At 45.1% G+C, this 26,556-nt stretch overlaps 1 protein-coding gene across 4 annotated transcripts; it reads left to right on the plus strand.

Annotated features, from left to right (window-relative positions):
* The first annotated feature begins 486 nt into the window (after nt 1-486).
* Nucleotides 487-23,548, plus strand: HMCES (5-hydroxymethylcytosine binding, ES cell specific). Of its 4 annotated transcripts, none has more exons than XM_045992139.1 (7): nt 487-632; nt 1,230-1,435; nt 12,506-12,649; nt 13,125-13,250; nt 17,038-17,219; nt 20,993-21,185; nt 22,889-23,548. In XM_045992139.1, exons 2-7 carry the CDS (start codon nt 1,253-1,255, stop codon nt 23,123-23,125), a joined length of 1,065 nt encoding a protein of 354 aa, XP_045848095.1. In that variant the 5' UTR covers nt 487-632; nt 1,230-1,252; the 3' UTR covers nt 23,126-23,548. The 4 variants fall into 4 exon arrangements, with proteins under 4 accessions (XP_045848095.1, XP_045848093.1, XP_045848094.1 ...); XM_045992137.1 differs by having other exon boundaries at nt 496-637; XM_045992138.1 differs by having other exon boundaries at nt 498-687.
* The last annotated feature ends 3,008 nt before the right edge of the window (nt 23,549-26,556 follow it).

Consider the following 26,556-nt stretch of genomic DNA (forward strand, 5'->3'; position numbering starts at 1 on the left):
ATTTGAGGGTGGAGCCGTAGGTGAAGACCCTGGAAAGTCGCATTTTGGTGCTCACTTAAGTATGACAGTGACTTGTGTGATTCATGGAAGATTTCCTGATTGTTTCTCAATTTTTGCCCCAAAACTGTTGAGGCGGTTGCCCTCGCTGCGAAGTAAAGAGAATGTTTCCTTTTATCCCTACAACGATCCGACGCCCCAAGTTCTGGCTCCTGCGGTATAGACACGGGCACCCGCGGCCAGCCCAGCGGGGATAAGCCGGCCATAGCCGGTTCCTGCGGCTGGCAGTGGGAGCCGGGCTTAATCCCGCAGCAGGACGGGCGAAGATGGAGGAGAGCGGGGCTCCAAGAATCAAGAGAGGGGAGTCCCCAAAGCCAGCCGTAGCCTTCTCTTGGGGTCCTTTCAGAAGATTCAGATTCCGGGGCGCGCGGGACGCCCCGGCATCCTTCCAACGCGTGGGGGCGGGGCCGACGGCGCTGGGGGCGGGGCCTGGCGCCGGAGCGCGGGCCGGCAGAGCCTGAGAGCCCGCGGGAGGAGAGCGTCGCGGGCGACCCAACCGAGGTGGGCGTGAAGTGAGGCGGGACGGGCGGCCGGGCCGAGGTGGACTGGGGCGAGCCCAGGAGACGTGAGGCGAGGTGAGGTGAGGCTGGGCGGACGGCCGGGCCGAGGTGGACGCGTGGTGAACGTGAGGTGAGGCGGGGCTGGTGGCCGGGCGGAGGCGGACGTGTGGTGAGGCGAGGCGGCGCGGGCGGCCGGCGGGACGGAGGGGAACGCGAGGTGAGGCGGGGCGGGCGGCCGGGCCGAGATGGACGTGAGGAGGGGCGGCGGCGCGGAGGCCCTGGCCTTGAGGAGCAGGCCGAGTTCCCGCCGGGAGAGCCGGCGTCCTGGCGGCGCGGGCTGCAGTCCTGGAGGTTGGAGGGCGGGAGCCCCTCCCCTGGGCTGTAGTCGGTGCCGGAGGGGAGAAGAGCCGGGGAGGTGAGCAGGCGGAGCGGGGCCGGGACGCTGAGGCCGGAAAGGGTCCGGCGGAGCCAGGGCGTGCGGCTCCAGCAGTGACCGGAGACCGCCCCCGTGCCTCGGTCCGCCGCGGGCCTGAGCTGAACAATGGCGCCTCGCGGGGGGCCGCGTCCCCGCCGCGCGTCGGGTCTCGGCCAGGCTGGCACGGTCCGCCGCGGCGACTCCGCGGTCGGGAGACGGTGAGCTAGTGCGACAGCCCCGCCGTGCTTCTTCTTCAGGCGGTGCCGGGCTGCGCGCGGGCATGTGCGGGCGCACCTCCTGTCACCTGCCTAAAGATGTGCTGGCCAGAGCGTGCGCCTATCGGGACCGGCAGGGCCGGCAGCGGCTCCCCGAGTGGAAGGACCCCGACAAGTACTGCCCCTCGTACAACAAGAGCCCGCGGTCCAGCAGCCCAGTGCTTCTGTCGCGGCTGCACTTTGAGAAGGTAAGCGCTGGTGTCTGTGCGGGGCCGGCTTCTGGACTCACGGGGGACGCTCATCCGCTTGGGTTGGCTTCGGCGCGCGCTCAGCCTCTGTGCACGGGTTCTGACCCCAGCTGAGAACCACTTCCGACCTCACTGCAAAGAGAAGCTTGATCGGCATTTTCTCATCTTAGAAGATGAGGCCCTGTTCTCGGGGTCGTCGGAATGCGCGCCAAATTTATTTGAACCCCCTGTTTGAATACGCTTTTTTAGGATCGCATCTTTCAAACCTCACTGATGATCAGTGTCATTTGAGTATCTTTAAAAAAAAAAAAAGATTTCCATGCCCTTTACCCCGCCAGATGACCAGAATCTCTAGGCCTAGGGCAGGATTAAGACGAGCTAATCTGAAACCCCTCTTGGTGTTCCGTGAACGTGGAAGTTCCCATTTTTTTATGCTTCTGTTGATGTGTGTTTTACTGAAGCTAGGAACAGATGAGGTTGGTTTGGTTGTCTGAAGTTAAATGGCACTCACTGTTTCTATAGTATTTCCTCTGTAGTGTTGGAGTGACCAGTAATTCATAATCATGTTTTGGTTCTTTGCTTTATCTCCTGAATGTGTGTTTGGGCGTGTGTGCATGCACGTGGACACCAGTGCTAGCATGCAGTAAATAAAATGCTTAATTCCAGAAATGAATGGTTTCTCCATGTCTTAAGCATTTTATTTTATTTATCATGAGATTTTATTTATTTATTTTAGAGAGACCCCACAAGCCGGAGGGGCAGAGGCAGAGGGAGAGAGAGAATCCCAAGCAGACTCCACATTGAGCAGGGAGCCTGAAGGGGCTTGATCCCAAGACCCAGCTGAAACCAAGAGTCAGACGCTCAGCAGACTGTGCCCTGGAGGGGCTCCTCCATATCTTAAGCACTTTAAATGTCCGTGAAAAGTTATTAAAAATCATGATTGTTTCCATCCTGGATTTTTATTCTATTTGATCCGTAATACTTAAATCACTTTATAAAGTCGCCTGTACCCCTGCTACTTGTCAGAATTCTTGTGATAATATTATAGTCACGGTTCATTTCTATGTTTGAAGTAAGCATACCGAACGTTGATCTTTCCGGTTGAATGAAGCCCTATACATGAAATAGTTTATTCTTGAGCTATTTTTACTGGGTGCATCCTTCCCTTTTGAAACTAATAAACTTGGGGAGCCTGGGTGGCTTAGTGGGTTAAGCCTCTGCCTTCAGCTCAGGTCATGGTCTCAGGGTCCTGGGATGGAGCCATTGGGCTCTCTGCTCGGTGCGGAGCCTGCTCCCCCCCCCCCCCCCCGCCTACTTGTGATGTTTCTCTCTCTGTCAAATAAATACAGTCTTTAAAAAAAGAAAGAAACTAATAAACTTTTTTTTTTTTTTTTACTGAGAGGAAAATAAAAATAAATATCATAGAAAACCTTAACTGGGAAAGGAAAGACTAAAACATGTTTCCTGAAGCAAATTAGGAAGGCCTGATTTGAAGTGAAAAGAGAGACGGATTAAATGTATGTGCCTTTTTTAGCCTTGGTTCTCTCGATATCATGTCTTTAGACTTATAGAATGAATGTTAGCTGGAAGAAAAATTTAACAGATGTAAAGACAGAAGTGTAGAGATATTATAACTTGTCTTGGGGTTACCCAGTAAGTGAGGGGACAGAGCTGGGACTGTGGTCCCAACCACTTTCCCACTCTAGTAGGTGCTTCCTAGAACTAGGAATGGAGAAGGTGGAGCCCCTAGCAAACATAGCCCCACCCCTCTTTCCATCAGTGATATGAATTTACTAGTGTAGTGTTTTGATTCTACACATCTAACAAATTTTGTTAAGATTGCTGGGGTTCCTGGGGCGCCTGGGTGGCTCAGTGGGTTAAAGCCTCTGCCTTCGGCTCAGGTCATGATCCCAGGGTCCTGGGATGAGCCCCGCATCGGGGCTCATCGGGAGCCTGCTTCCTCCTCTCTCTCTCTCTGCCTGCCTCTCTGCCTACTTGTGACTTCTGTCTGTCAAATAAATAAATAAAAAGCTTAAAAAAAAAAAAGATTGCTGGGGTTTCCTAATTTTAATAAATATATGAGGTTCCATGTGTCTCATACCTGTAAATTATAAAACAAAATTAGAATCATTATAACTGTTCCTTAATCCGTACCATCAATGGCCAGCATATGTGGTACATTTGCATTTGAAACCACTGATTTGCAAATTGCTTACTCTTTCACTTATCTACCTCAGCTCTACCAGCTGTTCTGGTCACAAGTCCAAAAGGGAAGAAGGAAAAGATGACTAATACTGAGTAATATTTTCAGTATTTTGGCTTCTCAGCCACTTTCTATTTATTGTTCCCAGAAGAGGGCAGCCTCATGTTTGGGTTTGGCTTAGAATTGTCCAGTGAACATACTAACATTAAAGGTGATGATCAGGGGGATTTGGAAGGTAGGATTTCTCAACCTTGGCACTATTGACATTTTGGGTGGGACGCTGTCCTGTACATTGCAGAATATTTAGCAGCCACCAGATGCCAGTAGCATACCCCTTTTTCTCCCTGCTAGATCTTGGTGGGGAAAGGTTGTCAAAGTTGCATGTTGAGAATGTCAAATTTAGGCTATGGTTGTCTTGCAAATTCCCGATCAAAGATCATTTAGATGATCATTGTATAATGTTATCTCATTTATGCTTTGGATAGGGGGCTCTTCTGCTTGATTCTTGAACAGAGGATTCACAAAAGCTGTTTCTTTCCTTTTTTTTTTTAAAGATTTATTTCAGAGACGGAGCACACACACCTACGCACTAGTATGGGGAGGGACAGAGGGAGAGAATCTCAAGCGAACTCCCCGCTGATCACAGAACCCAAAGCATTTGATCTCACAACCCAGAGTTTTCAACCTGAGCCAAAATCAAGAGTTAGACTCTTAACTGCCTGAGCCACCCAGGTGCCCCAAAAGCCCTGAACCTTCTTTCTCTTCCTCCTGAGATGAGATTAACACTTGGATTTACATTTTCTGCCCTGCTATAAAAAGAAATAGTTGGGTCCCCAGAAAAATTAGATGAGACATAGCTATCATGACATAAGAGACTAGTCATTTTAGGCCCCCAGCTATTTTCCGTGATTTATGTACTACTGGCTTTGCTTACCTAAGCACACGTTTTGTTGTTTTTTTAAAAGATTTTATTTATTGGGGCACGTGGGTGGTTTAGTTGGTTGGGCATCTGCTTTCAGCTGGGGTCAGGATCTCTGGGTCCTGGGGTCCAGCCCCAAGTCAGGCTCCATGCTCTGGAAAGTCTGCTTCTCCCTCGCCCTCTACCACTCCCCCCACTCCTGCTCCTACCTGGCTCGTGCCTTCTCTTTGTCTCTCTCTTTCAAATAGATAAATGGAATCTTTAAAAAAATAAAAATAGGGGCGCCTAGGTGGCTCAGTGGGTTAAGGCCTCTGCCTTGGGCTCAGGTCATGATCTCAGGGTCCTGGGATCAAGAACCGCATGGGCCTCTCTGCTCAACAGGGAGCCTGCTTCCCTTTCTGTCTCTCTCTGCCTGCCTCTCTGCCTATTTATGATCTCTCTCTGTCAAATAAATAAATAAAATCGGTTTTTAAAAATAAATAAAATAAAAATAAAGACTTTATCTATTTGAGGGGGGTGTGCAGAGAGAGGCGCTCCTGGCTGAGTGCGGTCTGACCTCATGACCCTGAGACCATGAACCCAGCCAAGAGGAGGACTCTTAACCACCCTGGCAACTTTCCAAAGCTCACTTCTTTTTTTTTTTTTTCCCATTCCAAAGCTCACTTCTTGCAAAACTTCAGAGGAGGTGTCAGAATTACCACCAAAACAAACAAACAAAAACTCCATAGCTAAGGATTTTAAAGGAACAAAGGGAATGTAAAACAGTGTCTTCCAGGTCAGGAAATAGCCCCTAGCTTTATCAGAGACGACCATGGGTAAAACTCCCAGTGCAGTTTCAGAAAATAGGAAGGTCCTGCATTCCTTACCTGAGATAAAGACCCCAAGCCCCATCCAGTTTGTACCTGCCTTCAGAGCCTGCACACAAACTCTTTACCCGTATCCTACAGTTACCTCTGCTTTCTTATGTTAAAGTTTCTGCCCTAGTTGGACCTCAGACTTCATTAACATAAGAAGTGTTAGAGTCAAGTTTTCCAAAGTCAGTCTGTGGAACCTTAGGCTCACTTTTAAATGCCCTTATGTCTACCTTTACGTGAGATGATAAAGCTCCCCTTTCTAAATATTCATCCTAATTCTAAATAAAAGAAATGAGCTCACCACCACCCCCATCTCCACTTACCCTCTTCTTATTTGCTGCAAATAAAGTTTCCTTTGTGTGACAACTTCTGGTATAGTCTTTATCTGTAACTCACCAGAGAGCAAGTTCCTGTTAAGCTCAGTTCCGTGGCCGCCTGGGTGGCTCAGTCGTTAAGCCTCTGCCTCCCGCTCAGGTTGTAATCCTGGGATCAAGCCCTGTATTTGGCTCCCTGCTCAGAGAGAAGTCTGCTTCTCCCTCTCCCACTCCCCCTGCTTGTGTTCCTCTCTCTCTGTGTCTCTATCAAATAAAATCTTTAGAAAAAAAGAAAACTTCAGTTATGCCACCATTTCTTTCTTCTAGGGTAGTCTTTTCCGTACACTGCATGCTCATTAATTGCTTTTGTTTTTCCTGTCTCTTGGCATACAGTATACCCAGGCTTCCTCTGTCTTTAAGGGGAAGAGTACACACATGTATACATATATAAACATAAACATACACATACATACACACAGTTGATCCTCATTATTCATAGATTTCAAGTTTGCAGATTTGCCTGCTCTAAAATTATTTATATTCCCCAAAATAATACTCATGCTGTTTTTGAAGTCATTCATGGATGCATGGAGTAGAGGAAGTTTTGAGTGACCCAATGTACACATTCCCAGCAAAGCTCTACCTTCTTGTTTTAGCTCTTACGTTGTAAACAAGTACCCTTCTTGGAGTTGATTTAGTGCTATGTTTTTTTGCATTCCTGTGTATTTTATTGGTGATTTCACTGTTTAAAATTGTCCCCAAGTGGGGCACTAGGTGGTTCAGTAATTAAGCGTTTACCTTTAGTTCAGGTCATGATCCCAAGGTCCTGGGATCAAGCCCCATGTCGGGCTCCCTGCTCCACAGGAAGCTCTCCCTCTCCCACCCTGCCTGCTTGTGTTCCCTCTCACTGTGTCTCTCTCTGTCAAAACTACATACATGCTATATACATACGTACATATCTTTAAAATAATAAGAAATAAAATTGCCCCCAACCATAACGCTAAGTGCTGGCTTGTATTCTTAAGTGCAAGAAGGTTGTAATATGACTTACAGGGAAAAACGTATTAGATAAACATCATTCAGGCATGAGTTACAGTGCTGTTGGTCATGAATTCAAACAGAGATACAGAACAAGGTTGTATACTGCTCAGTTGATATAAATGTCTCCGTAGGCAGGTAGGAACCTACCCCTGTACTTCCCCTTCCCCTTAAGAGCAGCAATTCAAAAAAATAAAGAGCAACAGTTCAGTATTCCAGTATTCACAAATTCAGTTTTTGCAGTGACTTGTAGAACCTAACTGCCTGAATGAGAATGGAGTAGGTGTGTGAGAGAGAGAGAGAGAAAGAGAGAAGGATATTATCTGATACAGGCAAGTTTGGGGAGAAACGGAACAGTCTCTTACAAGCAGCACAGTGGAGGTAATCGATTAGCTTTATACAAAAGGGAAGCCCTTTGGAGACAGAACCACTGCTGATAATTCTTTTCTTGGAATTGCATCCTCTTGACTTTTCTCTTTCTACTCATTATTTCTCATTCTGCTTTCATTTCTCTAGGTATTTTTATCTTAGATTCTATTTTCCTTCATTACTTTGTTTTATTTTTGTACCCCCCCCCCCCCCCCCCGGTTAAATCCTGTGCTTGATTTACCTTTTTATTTTTTTCTTTTTAAAGATTTATTTATTGGGGGGATGCCTAGGTGGCTCAGTCAGTTAAGCGTCTGGCTTTGGTTCAGATCATGATCCCAGGGTCCTGAGGTCGAATCCTGCATCAGGCTCCTTCCTCAGCAGGAAGCCTGCCTCTTGCCTGCCTATCCCCCTGCTTATGCTCTCTCTCCCTTTCTGACAAATAAATTTTTTTTTAAAGATTTTATTTATTTATTTGACAGAGAGAAAATCACAAGTAGACAGAGAGGCAGGCAGAGAGAGAGAGGGAAGCAGGCTCGCTGCTGAGCAGAGAGCCCGTTGCGGGACTCGATCCCAGGACCCTGAGATCATGACCTGAGCCGAAGGCAGCGGCTTAACCCACTGAGCCACCCAGGCGCCCCTGACAAATAAGTTAATTAATTAAATCGTGGTGGGTTTTTTTTTTTAAAGTTTATTTATTTGAGAGAGAGAATCTCAAGCAGACTCCCTGCTGAGCACAGAGCCTTATGCAGTGCTCAGTCTCAAGACCCTGAGATCATGAACTGAGCCAAAACCAAGAATTGGGACACTTAACCGATTGATCTACCCAGGAGCCCCAATTTACTTTCTAAGAAACTTTATCCTCAAGGCTTTAACAATCACCTTCACATAGAAAATTTTACTATTTGTTTTTAATTCTAACCTTAGGAAGGTCATAAACTATAATTTGTGTGCTTATTTCATGTCATGCATTTAAATGATCCTGCAAGGTAGGTATTGGTTCATTCTATTTTTACAGATATAGAAAGTTGAGGGTCCAGGAAGTTGAGACTAGTCCAACCTCATAAGTAGCAGAGACAGGATTTTTGAACCAGGGTCTTCTTGCAAAGGCTTTATTCTTTCCTCTATACCAGGGGCTGGCAAACTGGTCCTCAGATCAAATCTAGCCCACTGCCGGTTTTTGTAAAGTTTTGTTAGAATACAGCCATGCTCCTTCATTCTTTATCTGCTTTCATAATAACTAAAGGCAGTAGAGTCGAGTTGCTTGAGTCATTGCAACAAAGACTACATGAATTCACAACGGCAAAAATACTTACTGTTTGCCTCTCACAGAAAAAGTTTGTGGACCCATTCTTTGTACCTTGCTGCCTCTCTCTTAAGCTTTAATTCCATATCTCTCAGTGCTTGTTGGACATAATAAATAGCTGTACTTGGATTTTATTCTAGTGACTTTAAATGAGGACAGGGCGTTACAGGTATGGTTTGTCTCTTCCCTGAAGTCTGAGCCTCACCTGAGAAGACCTGACATTTGGGGCTAGGATCATCTAGAGCAGGAATCAGAAAACTAGGGCCCTCTGACCATTTTGTAAATGTTACAGAACACAAAAACATCCATTCATTTATCTGTTTTCTATGGCTGCTTTGTCCCTGTAACAGTAGTTATATTATAATTGTAATAGAGACTATATGACCTACAAAATCTACAATACTTAATATCTGGCCATTTCAGAAAAATTTGCTGGGGAACCTGGGTGGCTCAGTCGGTTAAGCGTCTCTCTTGGGCTCAGGTCATGATCTCAGGGTCCTGGGATAGAGCACCATGTCTGACTGCCTGCTTAGTGGGCAATCTGCTTCTCCCTCTGCCTCTGCTACTCCCCCAGCTCACACTCTCTCTGTCTCTTCCTCTCAAATGAATAAATAAAATCTTCAAAAGAAAGGAAGGGAGGGAGGAAGGTAGGAAGGAAAATTTGCCAACCTCTGATCTAGAGATATTTTCACTCACTAATCTGGCAATTGGCATTGGTTCTCAACTTAGGCTGTCGACCAGAACACTTACATGTGGCCTCTCCATGTAGCCTGGGCTTCTTCGCAGCATGACAGTCTTAAGGTGGCTGGATTTCTTACTTGGCAGCTCAGTGCTTCAGAAGCAATGTCTCTGCAAGCAAGAAGAAACTGACACACATTTTATCACCTTGTCTTAGAAATCATAGAGTCACTTGTGCCACATTATGTTGGTTACAAATGAATCACAGGCCCATCCAGATTTAAGGGAAAGGAACATACACTTCGGCTCTCAATGAGAGGAGTATCAAAGATTTTGCAACCATTTCTTTAAACTGCTACAGCTACAAACTGGAAAACAAAACAAAGAATTGCAATAGACTTCCCACTATTATCTGAAATTCAACACATGATCTTTTCCCAAATCAAGACCTTCTTCAGAATTTTCTCTTATGCTCATTCTTCTAGGCTTAAAAATCTAATCAGTCCTGTCTTCTTTTTCCATTTACCAACAGTTTTATTTTTAGTCTGTCTTTTGGTGTCTTTTATTCTTACTACCACCATCATGAGACCCACCATATCCTTACCCCCAAACCGCTATGGTAGCACCTAGAATGCACTGACTGCTCATGATGTCTTCCAACCCATAGTGTACTACAGCATACGTTAAGTGTGTGTGTGTGTGTGTGTGTGTGTGTGTATGTGTGTGCATGCACATGTAGGCATTTTAATCTGTAGATTTCATCAAGTTCTCAAGGGGCCAATTACCCACCAAAAATTTTTAACAACCATGTGTCAGAGTCCCCCAAGGGTACCCCCACATTTGGAGGTTCATTAGGAAGGACTCAACATATAAGGCATATTATGGCTAAGGTTTGTTACGGTGCAAGGATACATGATAGAATCAGTAAGGGAAAAAGACATCAGGGGCACCTGGGTGACTCAGTGGGTTAAAGTGTCCTGGGATCGAGCCACGAGTCAGTGGGGTTCTCTGCTCAGCAGGGAGCCTGCTTCCACCTCTCTCCCTGCCTGTCTCTCTGCCTGCTTGTGATCTCTGCCTGTCAAATAAATGAATAAAATCTTTTTTAAAAAGGGGAGGGGGGAGACACCAGTAGGAATCTGGAAAAAATCCATGCACAAGCTTCCTTATCTCCCTCCTTCCTGTGAGGAGGGATATACTAGGCACGTTCCTTCTCCAGCAGTGAAAAATGTAGTTATGTGCAGTGTTTCTGTCTCGGGTAACCCATTAGAAACTGAAAGTTCAAGGTTTTTTGTTTTGTTTTGCTTTGTTTTGTTCCATTTTGTTTTTAAAGATTTTATTTTAGGGGTACCTGGGTGTCTCAGTCTGTTAAGTGGCCAACTCTTGGTTTTGGCTCAGATCATGATCTCAGTCCTGGAGTTTAGCCCTGCATTGGGCTCCATGCTCAGCAGAGTCTGTTTGAGGATTCTCTCTCTTTCCCTCTGCCTCTCCCCCCAGTTGCACATGCACTTTCCTCTCTCTTTCTAAAATAAATAAATCCTTAAAAATATATATATATACTTTAAGATTTTATTTATTAGAGAGAGAGAGGAGCACAAGCAGAGGGAGAAGCAGGCTCCCAGCTGAGCAGGGAGCCTGATGCAGGGCTCCATCCCAAGATCCTGGGACCACGACCTGAGCCAAAGGCAGACACTTAACCCACTGAGCCACTGAGGTGCCCGTTTTATTTTTTTAAATAGGCTCCACACCCAATGTGGGGATCAAACTCATGACCCTGCGATCAAGAGTCACAAGTTCTACCGACTGAGCCAGCCCCCCAAAAGCCTAAGGTTTTTATTGGGTACTCCACTTAGCAAGCACCAAAATTCCATACTCCCAGAAGGAAAGGAGATAATCACCTAAACCTCATTTCTGCACAGACTAGGTAGGCAGAGTAAACCAAACCATCCTTGTCAGTGGGGAAAAGGGGAAAACATAAAAAAAATCCAAGTTCCCAGATGCTGAGGGCCAACCTTGTAAGCAGGCCCTTCTAAAAATAGCATCCTCTGGCTCTCTGGCTTGCTATTACTTTTCTGCACAAAACAACTTCCTACACATTCTTTTTTTTTTTTTTTTTTTTTTTTTTAGATTTTATTTATTTATTTGATAGACAGAGATTGCAACTAGTCAGAGAGGCAGGCAGGGAGAAAGAGGAGGAAGCGGGCTCCCTGCTCAGCAGAGAGCCCGATGTGGGGCTTGATCCCAGGACCCTGGGATCATGACCTGAGCCGAAGGCAGAGGCCTTAACCCACTGAGCCACCCAGGCGCCCCTTCCTATACATTCTTGACATTGCCTCTTTGTTCATTTAATTTCTTTTTTTTTTTTAAGTTTATTTGCTTTTAATAATCTTTATACCCAGTGAGGGGCTCAAACTTAGAACCCTAAGATCAGGAGTCACATGTTCCTCCAACTGAACCAGCCAGGCACCCCTGTTCATTTAATTTCATATCTAGTCTTCCCTCCCATCTCTTCTTTGTCTGAATTCTGTACCTTTTGTGGGATCTAATTTAAGAACCATCCCCACCCCGCCCCTGTCCTTTCTGTCCCTTCTAAGAAGTTGATACTTCTCTGTTCCATCTCTCACAATGAGAGATGGAACTGAACTCCCTTGCTGCTCCTCATATGTACCACTTATATGGCCATTAGCCTGTTGTATCTCAAATTATTAATATTTTTATGTCTCTGTGGCCTTGTATGTTATGGTGCAAGCCCTTTGAGGTTAAGCACTATTTCATGTGCCCCACAGCACCCTGTGTGTGTCTTGATCATAGCATGTAGCTCATTGTATTATCATTGTCTGTGATGTGTGCTTCTTGAGACCTGGGCCTACATGAACTGCTAGGCCTAGCACTATGTCTCTCATACAAGACACTAAGTAAACGTTTGCAGAGACTAAACTTCTTTGTATCCCCCACCTTACCCAAGCAGTATGTCTTATATCCTGATAAATGCTAAAGAACTCAAGTTACTCACATTGTGATAAATCGTTAAAATTGTTTTCAAGGGATGCCTGGGTGGCTTAGTCGGTTGAATGTCTGCCTTCATCTCAGGTCATGATCCCAGGGTCCTGGATGAAGTCCTGAATTGGGTTCCTTGCTCAACAGGGAGCCTGCTTCTCCCTCCACCTGCTGCTCCCCCTGCTCGTGCTCACTCTCTCTCTGACAAATAAATAAATAAAATCTTTGTTTTTAAAAAAAACTGCTAAAAGAAATAAATTAAATTGTTCTCAAGTAGAATCTTTCCCTTTTAATAGTCTCTGTATAATATTATATTTCAGTGTAATGTAATGCATGTGCCACATTTGGTTTTCTAAATTTCATTATCTCCACTGGATATTAACCTTTTCCCATCACAGGGTGCAGACTCATCTGAACGTATCATTGCTCCCATGCGATGGGGATTGGTCCCATCTTGGTTCAAGGAGAGTGATCCTTCTAAGCTGAAGTTCAACACTTCCAACTGTCGTAGTGATACCATAATGGAGAAACGTTCCTTCAAGGTAAGTAGTGAGTCTAGGGAAAAGGCACATACTCTGGTCTTTTTTCCAGCAGAGCTATTAGCGCCTTATATACCTGAGGGAAAAAATAAGGTTCTCCTGGAAAGTGTGTTCCCAGTTCCTAATGTTGAGTGCTGTTAATATGTATTACTACATAATGAGTCATCCCAAAACTTAGTGGTTTAAAACAAAACTATTATTATTTCTCATATCCTGTAGGTTGACTGAGTTCAACTAGACAGTTTTCACTTGGAGGTTCTCATGCACTTATAATTAATGCAGCTGGGGCTGGAGTATATTATTTAATCTTTTCAATAGCTGTGTGAGTGGCAACTTTATACATAAGAAAAGGGAGGTACAGAGAAAATTAAATAACTGCTCTAAAGTCTGCATACATTGGTGGACCTGAGATTTTAACTGAAGTCGTCCATGACACATTGTGTCACTAAAACCTTATCTTGCTCACATTTTCCCTCAGGTACCTCTCGGAAAGGGAAGACGCTGTGTCGTTTTAGCAGATGGATTCTATGAGTGGCAGCGATGTCAGGTTAATAGCCAAAGGCAGCCGTACTTCATCTACTTCCCCCAAGCAAAAACAGAAGAGGTATTGTCAACAGTGTTCACAGTTGGTATTTGGAAAGGGATAAAGAAGCTAATCCAAAGAAGGACATTTTGTTTCTGTCGTCACAGAACTTTTTAAAAAAATAACTGCTTTATTGAAGTATAATTCATGAAATTCACCTTTTTAGAGTATGCAAGTCAGTGAATTTTTTTTAGTATATTCAAAGTTTTCATTTTTTTAGTTCATTTTTTTAATCATCATGATTCTCTTCATGAGATACAACTTACATTTAATAAAATTCACCCTTTTAAAGTATGTAGTGGTTTAGCATTCAAAATGTTGGGTAACCATCCTATTTAATTTCACAACATTATTATCACCCCAAAGAGAAACCCCATGCCCATTTTTTAATTCAGTTAGCCAACATATAAGTACCTCATCAGTTTCAGATGTAGCATTCAGATAAAGTGTTCAGTAATTCATCAGTTGCATATAACACCCAGTGCTCATCACATCACATGCCCTCCTTAACGTCCATCACCCAATTACCCCATCCCCCTCGCCCACCTCCCCTCCAGCAACCCTCAAGTTTGTTTCCTATAGTTAAGAGTCTCTCATGGTTTTTCTCCCCCATGCCCATTTTTAGTCATTTTCTTTTTTTAAATATTTTATTTATTTATCTGACAAACAGGGAAAGATCACAAGTAGGCAGAGAGGCAGGCAGAGAGAGAGGAGGAAGCAGGCTCCCCACTCAGCAGAGAGCCCGATGCGGGGCTCGATCCCAGGACCCTGAGATCATTACCCGAGCCGAAGGCAGAGGCTTTAACCCACTGAGCCACCCAGGTGCCCCCATTTTTAGTCATTTTCTGCCCCCAGCTCCTGGCATCACTATCTGCATTTTTTCTTTAAGATTTTATTTATTTATTTGACAGACAGAGATTACAAGTAGAGAGGCAGGCAGAGAGAAGAAGGGAAGCAGGCTCCCGGCTGAGCAGAGAGCCCGACGCGGGGCTCGATCCCTTAACCCTGGGATCATGACCTGAGCCGAAGGCAGAGCCTTTAACCCACTGAGCCACCCAGGCGCCCCACTATCTGCATTTTTGAGTGGTGTTTTCACTTTGTATAGAATTCTGGGTTGGCAGTTTTGGGGGGTTTTTTCCCAGCACTTAAAAAAAAAAAATACTCCATTGACTCTGGCTCTTCTAGTTTCTTCTGAGAAGTCTACTGTAATTTCTTGTCTTTTTTCTTCTGTTTGTAATGTGTGCTTCTACCACTTCTCTTTGCCTAATGCCTTCAAGATTTTCTCTTTGGTTTTCAGCAGTCTGAGTATGAGTGTGTAGTTTTTATGCATGTGTGTGTTTGTGTGTTTGACATTTTCTCTGAGCTCCCTCGGATCTGTGCTTTGTGTCTTTCATAATTTTTGGTAAATTTTCAGCCATCATATATTAAGGTATTTCTTCTTACCCATTGCTCTTCACTTTCTGGGATTCTAATTACACGTTAGACAACTTGATATTGTCCCATAGTTCGTTCGTTCGTTCGTTCTTTCTTTGACAGAGAGAGAGAGATAACAAGTAGGCAGAGATGCTGAGCAGAGAGCCCAGCTCGGGGCTCGATCCCAGCACCCCAAGATCATGACCTCAGCCAAAGGCAGAGGATCAACCCACTGAGCAACCCAGGTGACCCTGTCTCATAGTTGCTGAATTTTTTCTTCTGTGTATTTTATTTTTCTCTGTACTTTAGTTTGGGTAGTTTTTATTGCCAAGTCTTCTTTCTTATTTTGCCAAGATTTATTCTCTGTTAATATTTGTTGTCTATGTTTTCTACAAGAGCCTTTAACTTATTAATTACACTTCTTTAAAATTCCCTTTCTGATAGTTTCAGTATTTGGGAAAAGAAATATCTGGAGTCTGCTTCTGTTGATTTCTGTATCTCTTGGCAGTTCATTGGGTTTTCTGGCTTTTTTATTTGTCTTAAAATTTTTGATTGACTGGTATACATTGAGACTGAGATAAATAATATTTATGTCTGGAAATGGATTCACTTACCCTTCTAATGGGCCATTAATGTGTGAGATTGAGTGGATCTTATCAGGAGTTGAACTGGTTTTGTTGTTACAATTACCTTTATTCTTTTTTAAATTTCTTTAAATTTCTCTGTGCCATCTTGTGTTCAGGGTAAGGGTGATTTTCCAGAGGGTTTTTCTCTAGCCCTGCTTCCTTCAGCTGTAGTACCTCCCTTTAGGCCTGTGCTTTGGAAAGGATCTCTCTATGCTCTTGCTCCTTCCCTAGAATTAGGCTGCTGTTGCTGTCCATGTGGTGCTTGCTCATCTAAAGGGTGGGAGAGTGTTCTTTAATGTCTTCATATGCCTCAGGCATATGTCTCAGGCAGATCTGTGGCCCTGGCTGTCAGGCCCAGGCTTTCTCAGGTATCCTACTCCTTTCCTAGGGGAGTAGAAGGATTTTTCTTTAACCCTTCCCCGGACTCAGTAGATTCTTTACCTGTATCTTAGGATAATAGGCTTTATTACCCATATCCTGGCCCCTCAAGGCTTTTGTTTCTTAGATGAGAAGTGATTGAGTGAGGCTTCTGCCTCTCCTGATGTAAGAGAGCTCCCCTCCTCTAGGCATGTACCAGCAAGGAAGGCTTTCTCTAGTCTCCTGCTCTGCCCTCATCTTTCTTGTGAGCAGCTGGGGAAGTTCATGGAGAAGAATCTGCAAGCTAATGCAAACTCTCTGGATATCTACAGCTCTCAGAGGTTCTGGGATCTCAAGCTAGCCCACACACTACTTTTAGCAACTTGGTAATAATTTTATCTGAATGAAGGCCTTGTCTTCCTCCTGTTGCCACCAGTAAGCCAGTGCTTACGTCTCTCTCATCCCTTGGAGGTCCCCGTCTTCCCATAAAATTCATGCCAGTTTGTTGCCCAGTGAACTCAGTTTTCTGATGAGTTTAAGAAAAGCTGTCATTTTGGAGGTGCCTGGTGGTTCAGATGGTTAAGCATCCGACTCAGGTCTGGATCTCAGGTTCATGAGTTCAAGCCCTGTGTTGGGCTACCCGTGGGGTTTGAAAATAAAAAATAAAGATAGAATAATAAAAATGAAAAGTTAGGATTTTTGTAAATTATCTAGCTTTTTTCTTACTGTTAGGGTGGAGGGGGTACTCTTAACTAGCTTTCTATATTCTAGGTCTTGAACTGAATCTTAAATGGAAAGTAGGAGCTGGCATTATGAGAAATGGCAGGATATTTTGGGCAGAGGAATTTGCTCTATCAAGATTAAAAAGGCCCAAAATTGCACAAGGGCTTCATTTACAGGTAGCTGGGGTTGGTTCAAATTAAAATTATTAGTAAAAGCTAAAATGATGGCCTGAATTGTGGAAGGCCTGAATGCCCATTGGTGATGTTAGATTGTATTCTGAAATTGTTAAGCCATAAATCCATAGCTTCAGTGGGTACTTGCCATCAAACTTCTTTTGGCAACAGTGGATCAAGAGGAATTAATAATACATGGGGTGATGGGGCGCCTGGGTGTCTCAGTGGGTTAAAGCCTCTGCCTTTAGCTCAGGTCATGATCCCAGGGTGTTGGGATTGAGCCGCACATCAGGCTCTCTGCTCAGCGGGGAGCCTGCTACCCAGTCTTTATCTCTGCCTGCATCTCTGACTACTTGTGATCTCTGTCTGTCAAATAAATTAAAAAATAATAATAACAATAACACATGGGGTGAAGTACTTGCAAAATGATTGCCTTGTTAAGTCTTTAGTAGTAGCCAACCTGTGTGTATGAGGGGGCTGCTGAGTATCTAATCTGCCCACGTACTGTGCTTCCAGTCAGGTAGTGTTGGCGCTGTGGACAGTCCTGAGCACTGGGAGAAAGTCTGGGACAACTGGAGGCTGCTGACAATGGCGGGGATCTTTGACTGCTGGGAGTCCCCAGAAGGAGGAGACCTCCTGTATTCCTACACCATCATCACAGTAGATTCCTGCAAAAGCTTGAATGACATTCACCCCAGGCAAGTCACAGTTCATATCCCTGAGTCCAAAAGGGGTCAGAGGAGGGTTTGTACTCTGCTTTTAGATAAGTAACTTTTGGATCCAGTGTTTCAATATGCACAAATTTAGAGTAGCAGTTGCTTTGCAAAATACAGTTATGGTCAATTTGGCTATAATATGGCATGCATTCCTAAAAGTTACTACATTATGCCAAACTGTACAGTGAAAACCCAATAACTTATGGGAAAAGCAGAGTTAGGGGGACAGCACCTAAAAATATATCAGGAACGTGTTAAAAAGTAATAGGGATCTATTAAAAATAGTACCACATTTGTCTACATAGATACTACATTAAATATGGCACTTTACCTTAGAAAGTTCCAGAATTTGCTTGTAGAAATTGCCAGAGAAATTGTAGCTTATAAGCTATTGTGAAATGGAGAGAAGATTATGTAAAATTTGTGATGTTTTGTGGCTTTAAATCCTGGGGCATGTTTTTCTACCTTTGAAATTTTCCTTCAAGGGGTGCCTGGGTGGCTCATTTGGTTGTGTTTGCCTCTGGCTCCCGTCATAATCTCAGGGGTAAAAGAAATGTTGGGGTGCCTAGTGGCTCAGTTGGTTAGGTGTCTGCCTTCCACTCCGGTCATGGTCTCAGGGTTGTGGGATTGAGCCCCATGTAGGGCTCTCTGCTCAGCGGGGAGTCTGCTTCCTCTCACTCCCTTCTGCTCTTGCTGTCTCTTTCAAATAAATATTTTTTAAGATTTTTTTTTTAAGATTTTATTTATTTATTTAACAGAGATCACAAGTAGACAGAGAGGCAGGCAGGCAGAGAGAGAAGAGGAAGCAGGCTCCCGCTGAGCAGAGAGCCCCTATACGGGGCTCAATCCCAGGACTCTGGGATCATCACCTGAGCCGAAGGCAGAGGCTTTAACCCACTGAGCAACCCAGGTGCCCCAAGATTTTATTTATTTGAAAGAGAGAGCAAGAGCAGGCTCTCTGCTGAGCAGGGATCCCGACATTAGGCTCATCCCAGGATCCTGAGATCATGACCTGAGCTGAAGGCAGGAACTTAACTGACTGAACCACCCAGGCGCCCCAATAAATAAAATATTTTTTTAAAAGAAGAAGAAGAAAGAAAGAAAGAAAGATACGTTGCTTCAAGGCATGCATTTATAATAGATTCTAATTTAATCAAAATTGAACATTTTGATCCAGTGTATAGCCTCCTTCTCTACTAACTGCTGAAAATTCTTCAGCATTTTCATCCATGCTCATGTCTCCTGACACTGAAAGCTTTGGAAATTCCATCACCCTTTGAAACCACCAAGCCATCTATTGCGAGCACTCGGAGGAGCCACTTCTGTGGTCTTTCAGGTCTTCATGTATAAATAATGCATTCTTTTTTTGAGAAAGCAGTTTTTTCACTGTTTGGCATTCAGTCTGTATGCTAAAGAATCTCTTCATTGTTTCTGTTCCTTTAGACCTGATTGATACTGACTTCATGAAACGTCTTGAAGTTGTTGCGGCCGTAGACATTCCTTTTATTTTCACAATGTTGTCACTGGTTCATTCCTTTATGTCTGTTGCTAAGGAGATATCACATGTTCTCTTTTTACTCTGAAGATGCTCTAATAGTTCAAGCTTCTTGTCAGTACTGAAAAATTTTCCACCTACATGCACTGCTTCACATGTTTTAAGCTAAATCTTAAAAAAAAAAACAAAAACCAAGCAAGCATTGGCATAATAGACTATATGTGTGTAACACTTTAACAGGTTTTGCCAGATCTGAGTGCCCTCAGAAGTGATACTTGATGTTTTGCTGAAAAGAATGTAGTGTTGCACATAATAGGATTATCTATTTTAGCCTTGTCCGAAGCATTCTGTGTGAAATTATACTTACATATGATATAGTCGTGGGTTTTTTGCTAATTTAAGATAAATTCCTGTTTCATCTTATCTAAGACACCATTGATTTTTTTAATAAAACATTATTTTATACATTGCCAAGAAAAGTAAAGCATGGGGCACCTGGGTGGCTCAGTCAGGTAAGTGTCTGCCTTTGGCTCAGGTCGTGATCTCAGAGTCCTAGGATCAAGTCCTGTATTGGGCTCCCTGCTCAGCTGGGAGCCTGCTTCTCCCTCTGCGGCCACTTCCCCGGCTTATGTGCTCACACACTCTCTCTCTTGATCAAATAAATAACTAATTTTTTAAAAAAGTGTTCCAGTTACTTCCAGCTGAACTGTAATACAATGCAGAGATGCCATTCATCAGAAAACGCTTCTGGATTTCAGAGACTAAATTTTTTTAAAAGATTTATTTATTGGGGCGTCTGGGTGGCTCAGTGGGTTAAAGCCTCTGCCTTCGGCTTAGGTCATGATCCCAGGGTCCTGGGATCGAGCCCCACATTGGGCTCTCTGCTCCGCGGGGAGTCTGCTTCCTCCTCTCTCTCTGCCTGCCTCTCTACCTAGTTGTGATTTCTCTCTGTCAACTAAATAAAATATTAAAAAAAAAAAAAAAGATTTATTTATTTATTTATTTGAGAGAGAGCTAGCAAGCAGGTGGGAGAGGCAGAGGGAAAGAACCTCAAGCAGACTCCCCAGTGAGAGTGGAGCCTGGCACGGGGCTCCATCTTACGACCCTGAGATGATCTGAGCTGATATCAAGAGTGAGATGCTTAACCCACTGAGCCACCCAGGTACCCCAATTTTGTGAAGTTGTTTTTTTTTTTTTAAAGATTTTATTTATTTATTTGACAGACAGAGATCACAAGTAGGCAGAGAGAGAGGAAGGGAAGCAGGCTCCCTGCTGAGCAGAGAGCCCGATGCGGGGCTCAATCCCAGGACCCTGGGATCATGACCTGAGCCAAAGGCAGAGGCTTTAACCCACTGAGCCACCGAGGCGCCCCTGTGAAGTATTTTTTAAAGTACACATTTGATTTGTTGAAGTTATCACTTTTAAGTATTAAAATAGATGTATTTGCGGGGCCCCTGGGTGGCTCAGTGGGTTAAGCCTCTGCCTTTCGCTCAGGTCATGATCCCAGGGTCCTGGCATCGAGCCCCGCATCGGGCTCTCTGCTTGGCAGGGAGCCTGCTTCCTCCTCTCTCTCTCTCTATGCCTGCCTCTCCCTACTTGTGATCTCTATCTGTCAAATAAATAAAATCTTTAAAAAAAAAAAAAAAAAAAAAAAAAAAAAAAAAATAGATGTATTTGCATTTATCTCCTAAAATGAACTGTACCACCCACCAGTGAATGTGTAACATGCTTTGCATTGGCCTAGGACATAAAACTGAAAGCTAAACATAGGATCTTTTCCTAACATCTCCGTGGGTACCAGGAGTCATCTTAGGCAGCAGCATTCTTGCTTTCTATGGCATAGTTTCCTAGAGTTCACAATTAGGTGAACAGCTCTTTCTTACTGTAAATCTAGAGATTATTACTGATAGACAGATTTTCCTTTTAATTTCCCTTTAATTCTAGGCTGAGTCATCATAGAAAGTTCACCAATGAGGATGTACATTGGAGTGCAGGGGATCCAGTCATAACACTATGCACTGTCTTTGCCATAAAACTGTAAGCTGGAATGGTATATTTAAAAAAACTGTAAGCTGGCCCTTCTAGGGTCAAATTTCATGCCCTGTCAAGTTGTGGTCAGGGAGCACATGGCAGCAAATCAGCACATGAGGTGTAGAGAGAGGACAGGTTTCTCCTTAGGATGATTTGTGCTGACTCACGTCTCTCTTCTGTCCGTATGCTCCCTCTATCTCCCATCTAATGTCTCTATGTCACTGGCTAGGATGCCTGCTATATTAGATGGAGAGGAGGAAGTCTCTAAATGGCTTGACTTTGGTGAGGTCTCGACTCAGGAAGCTCTGAAGTTAATCCACCCCACAGAGAACATCACCTTCCATCCAGTCTCTTGCGTGGTAAACAACACCCGAAACAACACTCCTGAATGTCTGGCTCCTCTCAACTTACTGGTCAAAAAGGTAGGGACCTCTGATGATCCTTTCTGAGCTTTCTGTCTTCTGTCAGAATATCTTTTTCTTTTAGGATATGGCCTTTCACAATCGGCTTTAATTTAAACCATCCAAGATTCACATTTCCTTATGTGTGGCAAGGTCAAGGAGAGCGTTATTCTCAAAGCTGGCTGTGACTCAGACTCCCCAGGAGAGCGCTTTTGAAATGTAAAATGTTGGACCCAATCTAGACCTATTGAGTCGGTATTCAGGGATGGGCTTGGGCTTCAGTGTCATTAAGAGCTGCTTCAGTGAGTCTAATAAACCACATTTGAGGATTCCAGATCTAGAGGGTGATTGTAAGAAAGACAAAGGAGCCCTTGTCTATAATTGAATCTTTGTCTGTAACTGTGGAGTTTTTTTGTCTATTTTTTGTACCTCTGTTTTCCCAACTACAAGTTGGAGGAGTTTTTTTTTTTTTTGTTTTTTTTTTTTAAAGATTTTATTTATTTATTTGACAGAGAGAGAGATTACAAGTAGGCAGAGAGGCAGACAGAGAGAGAGGAGGAAGCAGGCTCCCTGCGGAGCAGAGAGCCCGACGCGGGGCTCGATCCCAGGACCCCGAGATCATGACCTGAGCCGAAGGCAGCGGCTTAATCCACTGAGCCACCCAGGCGCCCCAAGTTGGAGGAGTTTTAATCCTTTTACTCCTTCAGGAGGATTTGAGAACATTCCTGACATGAACTTTTAACTTTTTAGAATTGGCAAGCATCCAGATGTGTTTTGAAGGGAAGGTGAACAGGCCAAAGACCTCCAGTGGGAACAGAAGTTACAGACCAACGCTTTAGGAATACCAGTTGTTTCCAGGTGGCACCGAGGGACTTAAGTAGGCCATGGCTCTGAGTGTTCCAAGAATAGACTTCTTAGAATGCCTGAGAAGTGGTACAGACAATGATTACAAAACAGCTAACTCCCCATTTTTCTGAAAGTTTCTAAGTTTTCCATACTAAGTGTCATCGTGGGTTTTTTGTTTGTTTGTTTGTTTTTGTTTGTTTGTTTTTGGTCTCAGTTCTCTGCAAACTCTGCAATCCTGATCCTTTTATTCATTAGATGTCTCTAAAATGTAAAAATGTAATGATACACATTCATCGTGTACTAAACACTGCCCCATTTCTGCCATGGTATTTGCTCCTGAAGAATTCGCATTCTGGAGAAGTGGCATTATGGGAATTCAGAACCTTTGGTTCAGGGTTAGAGTGCAGGTGTGAGAGAGCAGGGGGGAACAGTGCCGATCAAGGATAGGCTGCACAGTGGGGAAACAGGTCAGTGTATTCAGCCTTAGCTGAATCCTTAATCATGGTGACTGTTTGAAGCCATACCTCTCCAGTTTCATTTCCCAACACTTAGCCTGGTCACACTGAATTACCCTCTTCTGTGAGAATGCACCTGTTTGGAATGCCTGTCAGCTCTCTTTTCTGACTGACTCTCTTTTCACACATCTCATCTGTGAAGCCTGCTCTAAGAGCTCCTCCCTAACCCTTACACTCCTTGGAGCACACTCAGTTGCTCATCTCTTCTCCTCACTCCTGACCAGTGAGCCCCATCTGACTCTCAGTAACATTTTCTAAGCCTGGGTCAGTACCTAATACCTCTTACCCTGTTTCTTCCCTTGACATTGGCCTGTTCCCGAAAGCTTGAGCTGGGTGGTTTGAACATTTTCTTCTTTCTCCTAGGAGCTCAAGGCAAGTGGTAGTAGCCAGAAGATGATGCAATGGCTGGCCACAAAGTCCCCCAAAAAAGAAGAGCCCAAAACACCCCAGAAGGCAGAGTCAGATGTGCCCCAGTGGTCCAGCCAGTTCCTGCAAAAGAGCCCACTCCCCACCAAGAGAGGAGGTGCTGGACTCCTGGAGCGATGGCTGAAGCAGGAGAAGGAGGAGGAACCTGAAGCCAAGCGGCCTCACAACCAGTAACACCAGATTTTCAGAGACTAAGACCACAGTTTGCTGGACTAAATTTTGTTGCAGATAACAGGTGCTTGTGTTACACATGTGTAGATTTACTTTTGGATGAGATAATACGGTGTTAGTTTATAGTTGTGGATTCATGAGTGAGTGGCCATCCTGGCTGCAACCAGGAACCCAGAGTAGAGCAAATGGGCAGCCTGGGAAGAGTAAGGAACCACCAGCATCAGTAATTCATAGGGTCCTTTATACCTGGTATGACCAGTAGAGCCTTCTCTCAGTGCTAGACCTTGCTGGCAGTTCTCAGTACTGCCAGCAGACTGGTACTGCTCACAGAAGGCTGTTTTCTGCTCAGCTTTTGGGTTCTGTCACCCTTTTGGAATTAAGTTCTTAAAACATTGTATTTGTTTCTGAATAAATTATATTTGATAAACTGTTCACATTTCAGAAAATGCTGTTGCAGGGGAAGTTCTGGATCTTACCGTTTTCTCCTGGCATCAGTCCTAAGGAATGGATTTTTGTCACAAACATGGAGCACTAGGGCTTTCTGTGAAGGAAATTGGGGGTGGGGAAGGGAGTGGTGGTTCTTTGTTGAGCCTATGTTCACTCAGTATTGAGAAGTTTTGTCAATCCTTTAGCTTAAAACCAAGCTGAGTGCTTGCTCCAAAATGAGACTAGGGATGTGGGGCTGGAGGGGGTGGTGATTGGGGCACAGAGGCCAAGACCCTGTACTGACCACGGAGACCATAGAATCTGGTTGAGGAGAAGCCCCAATCACAGCCCACAAAACCCCATCCAGCATCCAGCTGCTTAGAGGGCTGATCATCTACCCCACCTCATCAGAGCCCCTGTGATTTGCTCCGCAGGCTCCTCCTTGGCACTGAACCACTTTACACTTATTTGGAACGGTTATCTATTGTCCCCTCCACCCAGCTCATTAGCTCTCTGAAAGCAGGGGCCGCTTTTTCATCCGTTATTTTCTCCCAGTGTTAATGATGTGTAATTACTTGTTAGGTGAATTCGAGCACTTACTACGTGCCCCGCCCTGTACGGGGCAAGGAGCGACCCTCGTTAACACAAACGACTACACCTGGCAAGTGTGTGTGTGTGTGTGTGCGCACCCCGAAGGCATACAGAGAGCCAGGGGCGCCTTCGATGGGGGTTCCAGGGAGGTTCCTGCAAGCCTAGGGGAAGAGAGGGTGCACAAGCCGCGGGGAGAGCACACAGGGCGCTGGTGAGATAGGAAGGGGACTTTCCATGGATCCCAGGGTGGGGAACAGAAGAATCTCCAGAAGCGCCAGGACCGTTCTGCAACTTCCTCTTTGGGGCGTCTGGAGACCAGGACCCCAAACGCTACGCGGAGTTCTGGGCGGAAGTGGGCCTGCGCGGAGCGGGCCCTGAACGCTCCTTGGGTGGCTGGCTCTGCAGTCGCAGCCCGCGGTAGTCCGGGGCGCGGGTCTAAGCCCTATGCAAATCAAGGATCGCAATTTCCACCAATCAGAAGGGAGCTCTGGCGCTCTTCCTACTAATGGGAGAGCACGGCACGCCTCCTGGCTAGTACCTCGGGAGGCGGGGAGGCGCGCGGGGGCGGGGCCCGGAGCCCCCCTAGGATCTCCTGGACGTGGACCACCGCGGACGTGGACCACGGCTATGGCCTACCCAGCCCTGCTCTCCAAATTCCTCTTTGGAGCGCCCTCCCTTCCGGCTGAGGGGCGGGGTTGGTATGGGATGGTTAGCATTCCGGCTCCCTGCACCCTGAAGGGAGGGGGCGTTTTCGCTGCGGCTTCCAGTTTTGTTTGGGCTGATTCGCGTGGGGTTTTGGTTGTTAGTATCACCAAAAGATTTAAAAATACGGATAACTTACCAGAAGCTTGACTGTTAAGATCATTTTGTCATATTTGCTTCAAATTTAATAAGCAACAAAATTGAAATTGCCTTTGTTTTTCATTACTATCTCCACCATTTTTCAGGGTTGTAAATCACTGTGGTGGGGACTTCCATTTTAACATGAAAGGACAGCATGCCCTCATCCTTTTCATTCAGGTTTTACTTGAACATAAATGATGTTAAGAGCACATTCTTGTACCTGAGAACATGTTTCGTGATTCTCGGGTTTACATAAATGGTGTCTTGCTCTGCGATTTTTTTTTCTTTTTTTAAAGATTTTATTTATTTATTTGTCAGAGAGAGAGAGACAGAGAGAGAAAGATCACAAGTAGGCAGAGAGGCAGAGGCAGAGGGAGAAGCAGGCTCCCTGCCGAGCAAGGAGCCTGATATGGGGCTCGATTCCACGACGCTAGGATCATGACCCGAGCCGAAGGCAGCCGCTTAACCAACTGAGCCACCCAGGCGTCTCGCGATTTTTTTTTTTCTTAACTAGGTCATCAGCTGTACTAGGTATTGCCAAATTGCTCTCCAAATTTTCACTTATTTCAGGGGCACATGAATCCCACCTTTTGGCAATACTTAGCTTGCTTACTAGAGTAGTGAAGCATCTCCTGTTCTTTGTTTTTTTGGTTTTTTTGTTTTGTTTTGTTTTTTCTGTCCTTTTATTTTTTTTTTTTTTAAGATTTTATTTATTTATTTGACAGAGAGAAATCACAACTAGGCAGAGAGGCAGGCAGAGAGAGAGGTGGAAGCAGGCTCCCTGCTGAGCAGAGAGTCCAATGTGGGGCTCGATCCCAGGACCCCGGGATCATGACCTGAGCTGAAGGCAGAGGCTTTAACCCACTGAGCCACCCAGGTGCCTCCTTTTCTGTCCTTTTAAAGAACAAATCTGAGGGACACACAGGGCAGCCTTCACCTGCCATCCTGCCATTCAGTGTAGCCAGGTCAGGCCAAGGCCCCAGCTGTTTCCCGTGGCAGGTGTGATAGCCGTAAACTGTGGCTGTCTGGCCCTTTAGTGGGCTCCCAGATGGCAGCCCCCCCCCCCCCCCCCGCCTTGCCCCACTCTACCAGGCTTAGGTCCAGGCCTTAGGGGATTCTTTCCTCCTCTGTAGCCTTAGAAGTGGCAGACGGTCCTCAGTACTCCAGCCCACCCCACTCCCCCCTACCCCCCAACCCCGTGTACCTCCCCCCCCGCTGCTCCTGTCGGCATCCATCTAGATCCATCTCCTGCTCCTGTCGGCATCCATCTAGATCCATCTCCTAGTGCAAAGGCCTTGTTCTTTTTTTTTTTTTTAAAGATTTTATTTATTTATTTGACACAGAGAGATCACAAGTAGGCAGAGAGGCAGGCGGTGGGGGGGGTGGGGGGTGGTCGGGAAGCAGGCTCCCTGGTAAGCAGAGAGACCAATGCGGGGCTCGATCCCAGGCCCCTGAGATCATGACCTGATCCGAAGGCAGAGGCTCAACCTACTGAGCCACCCAGGCGCCCCGCAAAGCCCTTGTTCTTAAAGCCCAATGTACCAGAGGCCAAACAGACTCAGGCAAGGGAGGGG

This window comes from Meles meles, chromosome 20 (assembly GCF_922984935.1).
Source record: "Meles meles chromosome 20, mMelMel3.1 paternal haplotype, whole genome shotgun sequence".
NCBI classification, from domain to species: domain Eukaryota; kingdom Metazoa; phylum Chordata; class Mammalia; order Carnivora; family Mustelidae; genus Meles; species Meles meles.

What these genes read in the sequence shown, in the direction of transcription:
- HMCES (XM_045992139.1), top strand. Translation starts at nt 1,253, where the DNA reads ATGTGCGGGCGCACCTCCTGTCACCTGCCTAAAGATGTGCTGGCCAGA. An exon ending in CGCGGCTGCACTTTGAGAAG is followed by an intron (nt 1,436 to 12,505) that starts GTAAGCGCTGGT and finishes TTCCCATCACAG; the next exon opens with GGTGCAGACTCATCTGAACG. An exon ending in TCAACTTACTGGTCAAAAAG is followed by an intron (nt 21,186 to 22,888) that starts GTAGGGACCTCT and finishes TCTTTCTCCTAG; the next exon opens with GAGCTCAAGGCAAGTGGTAG.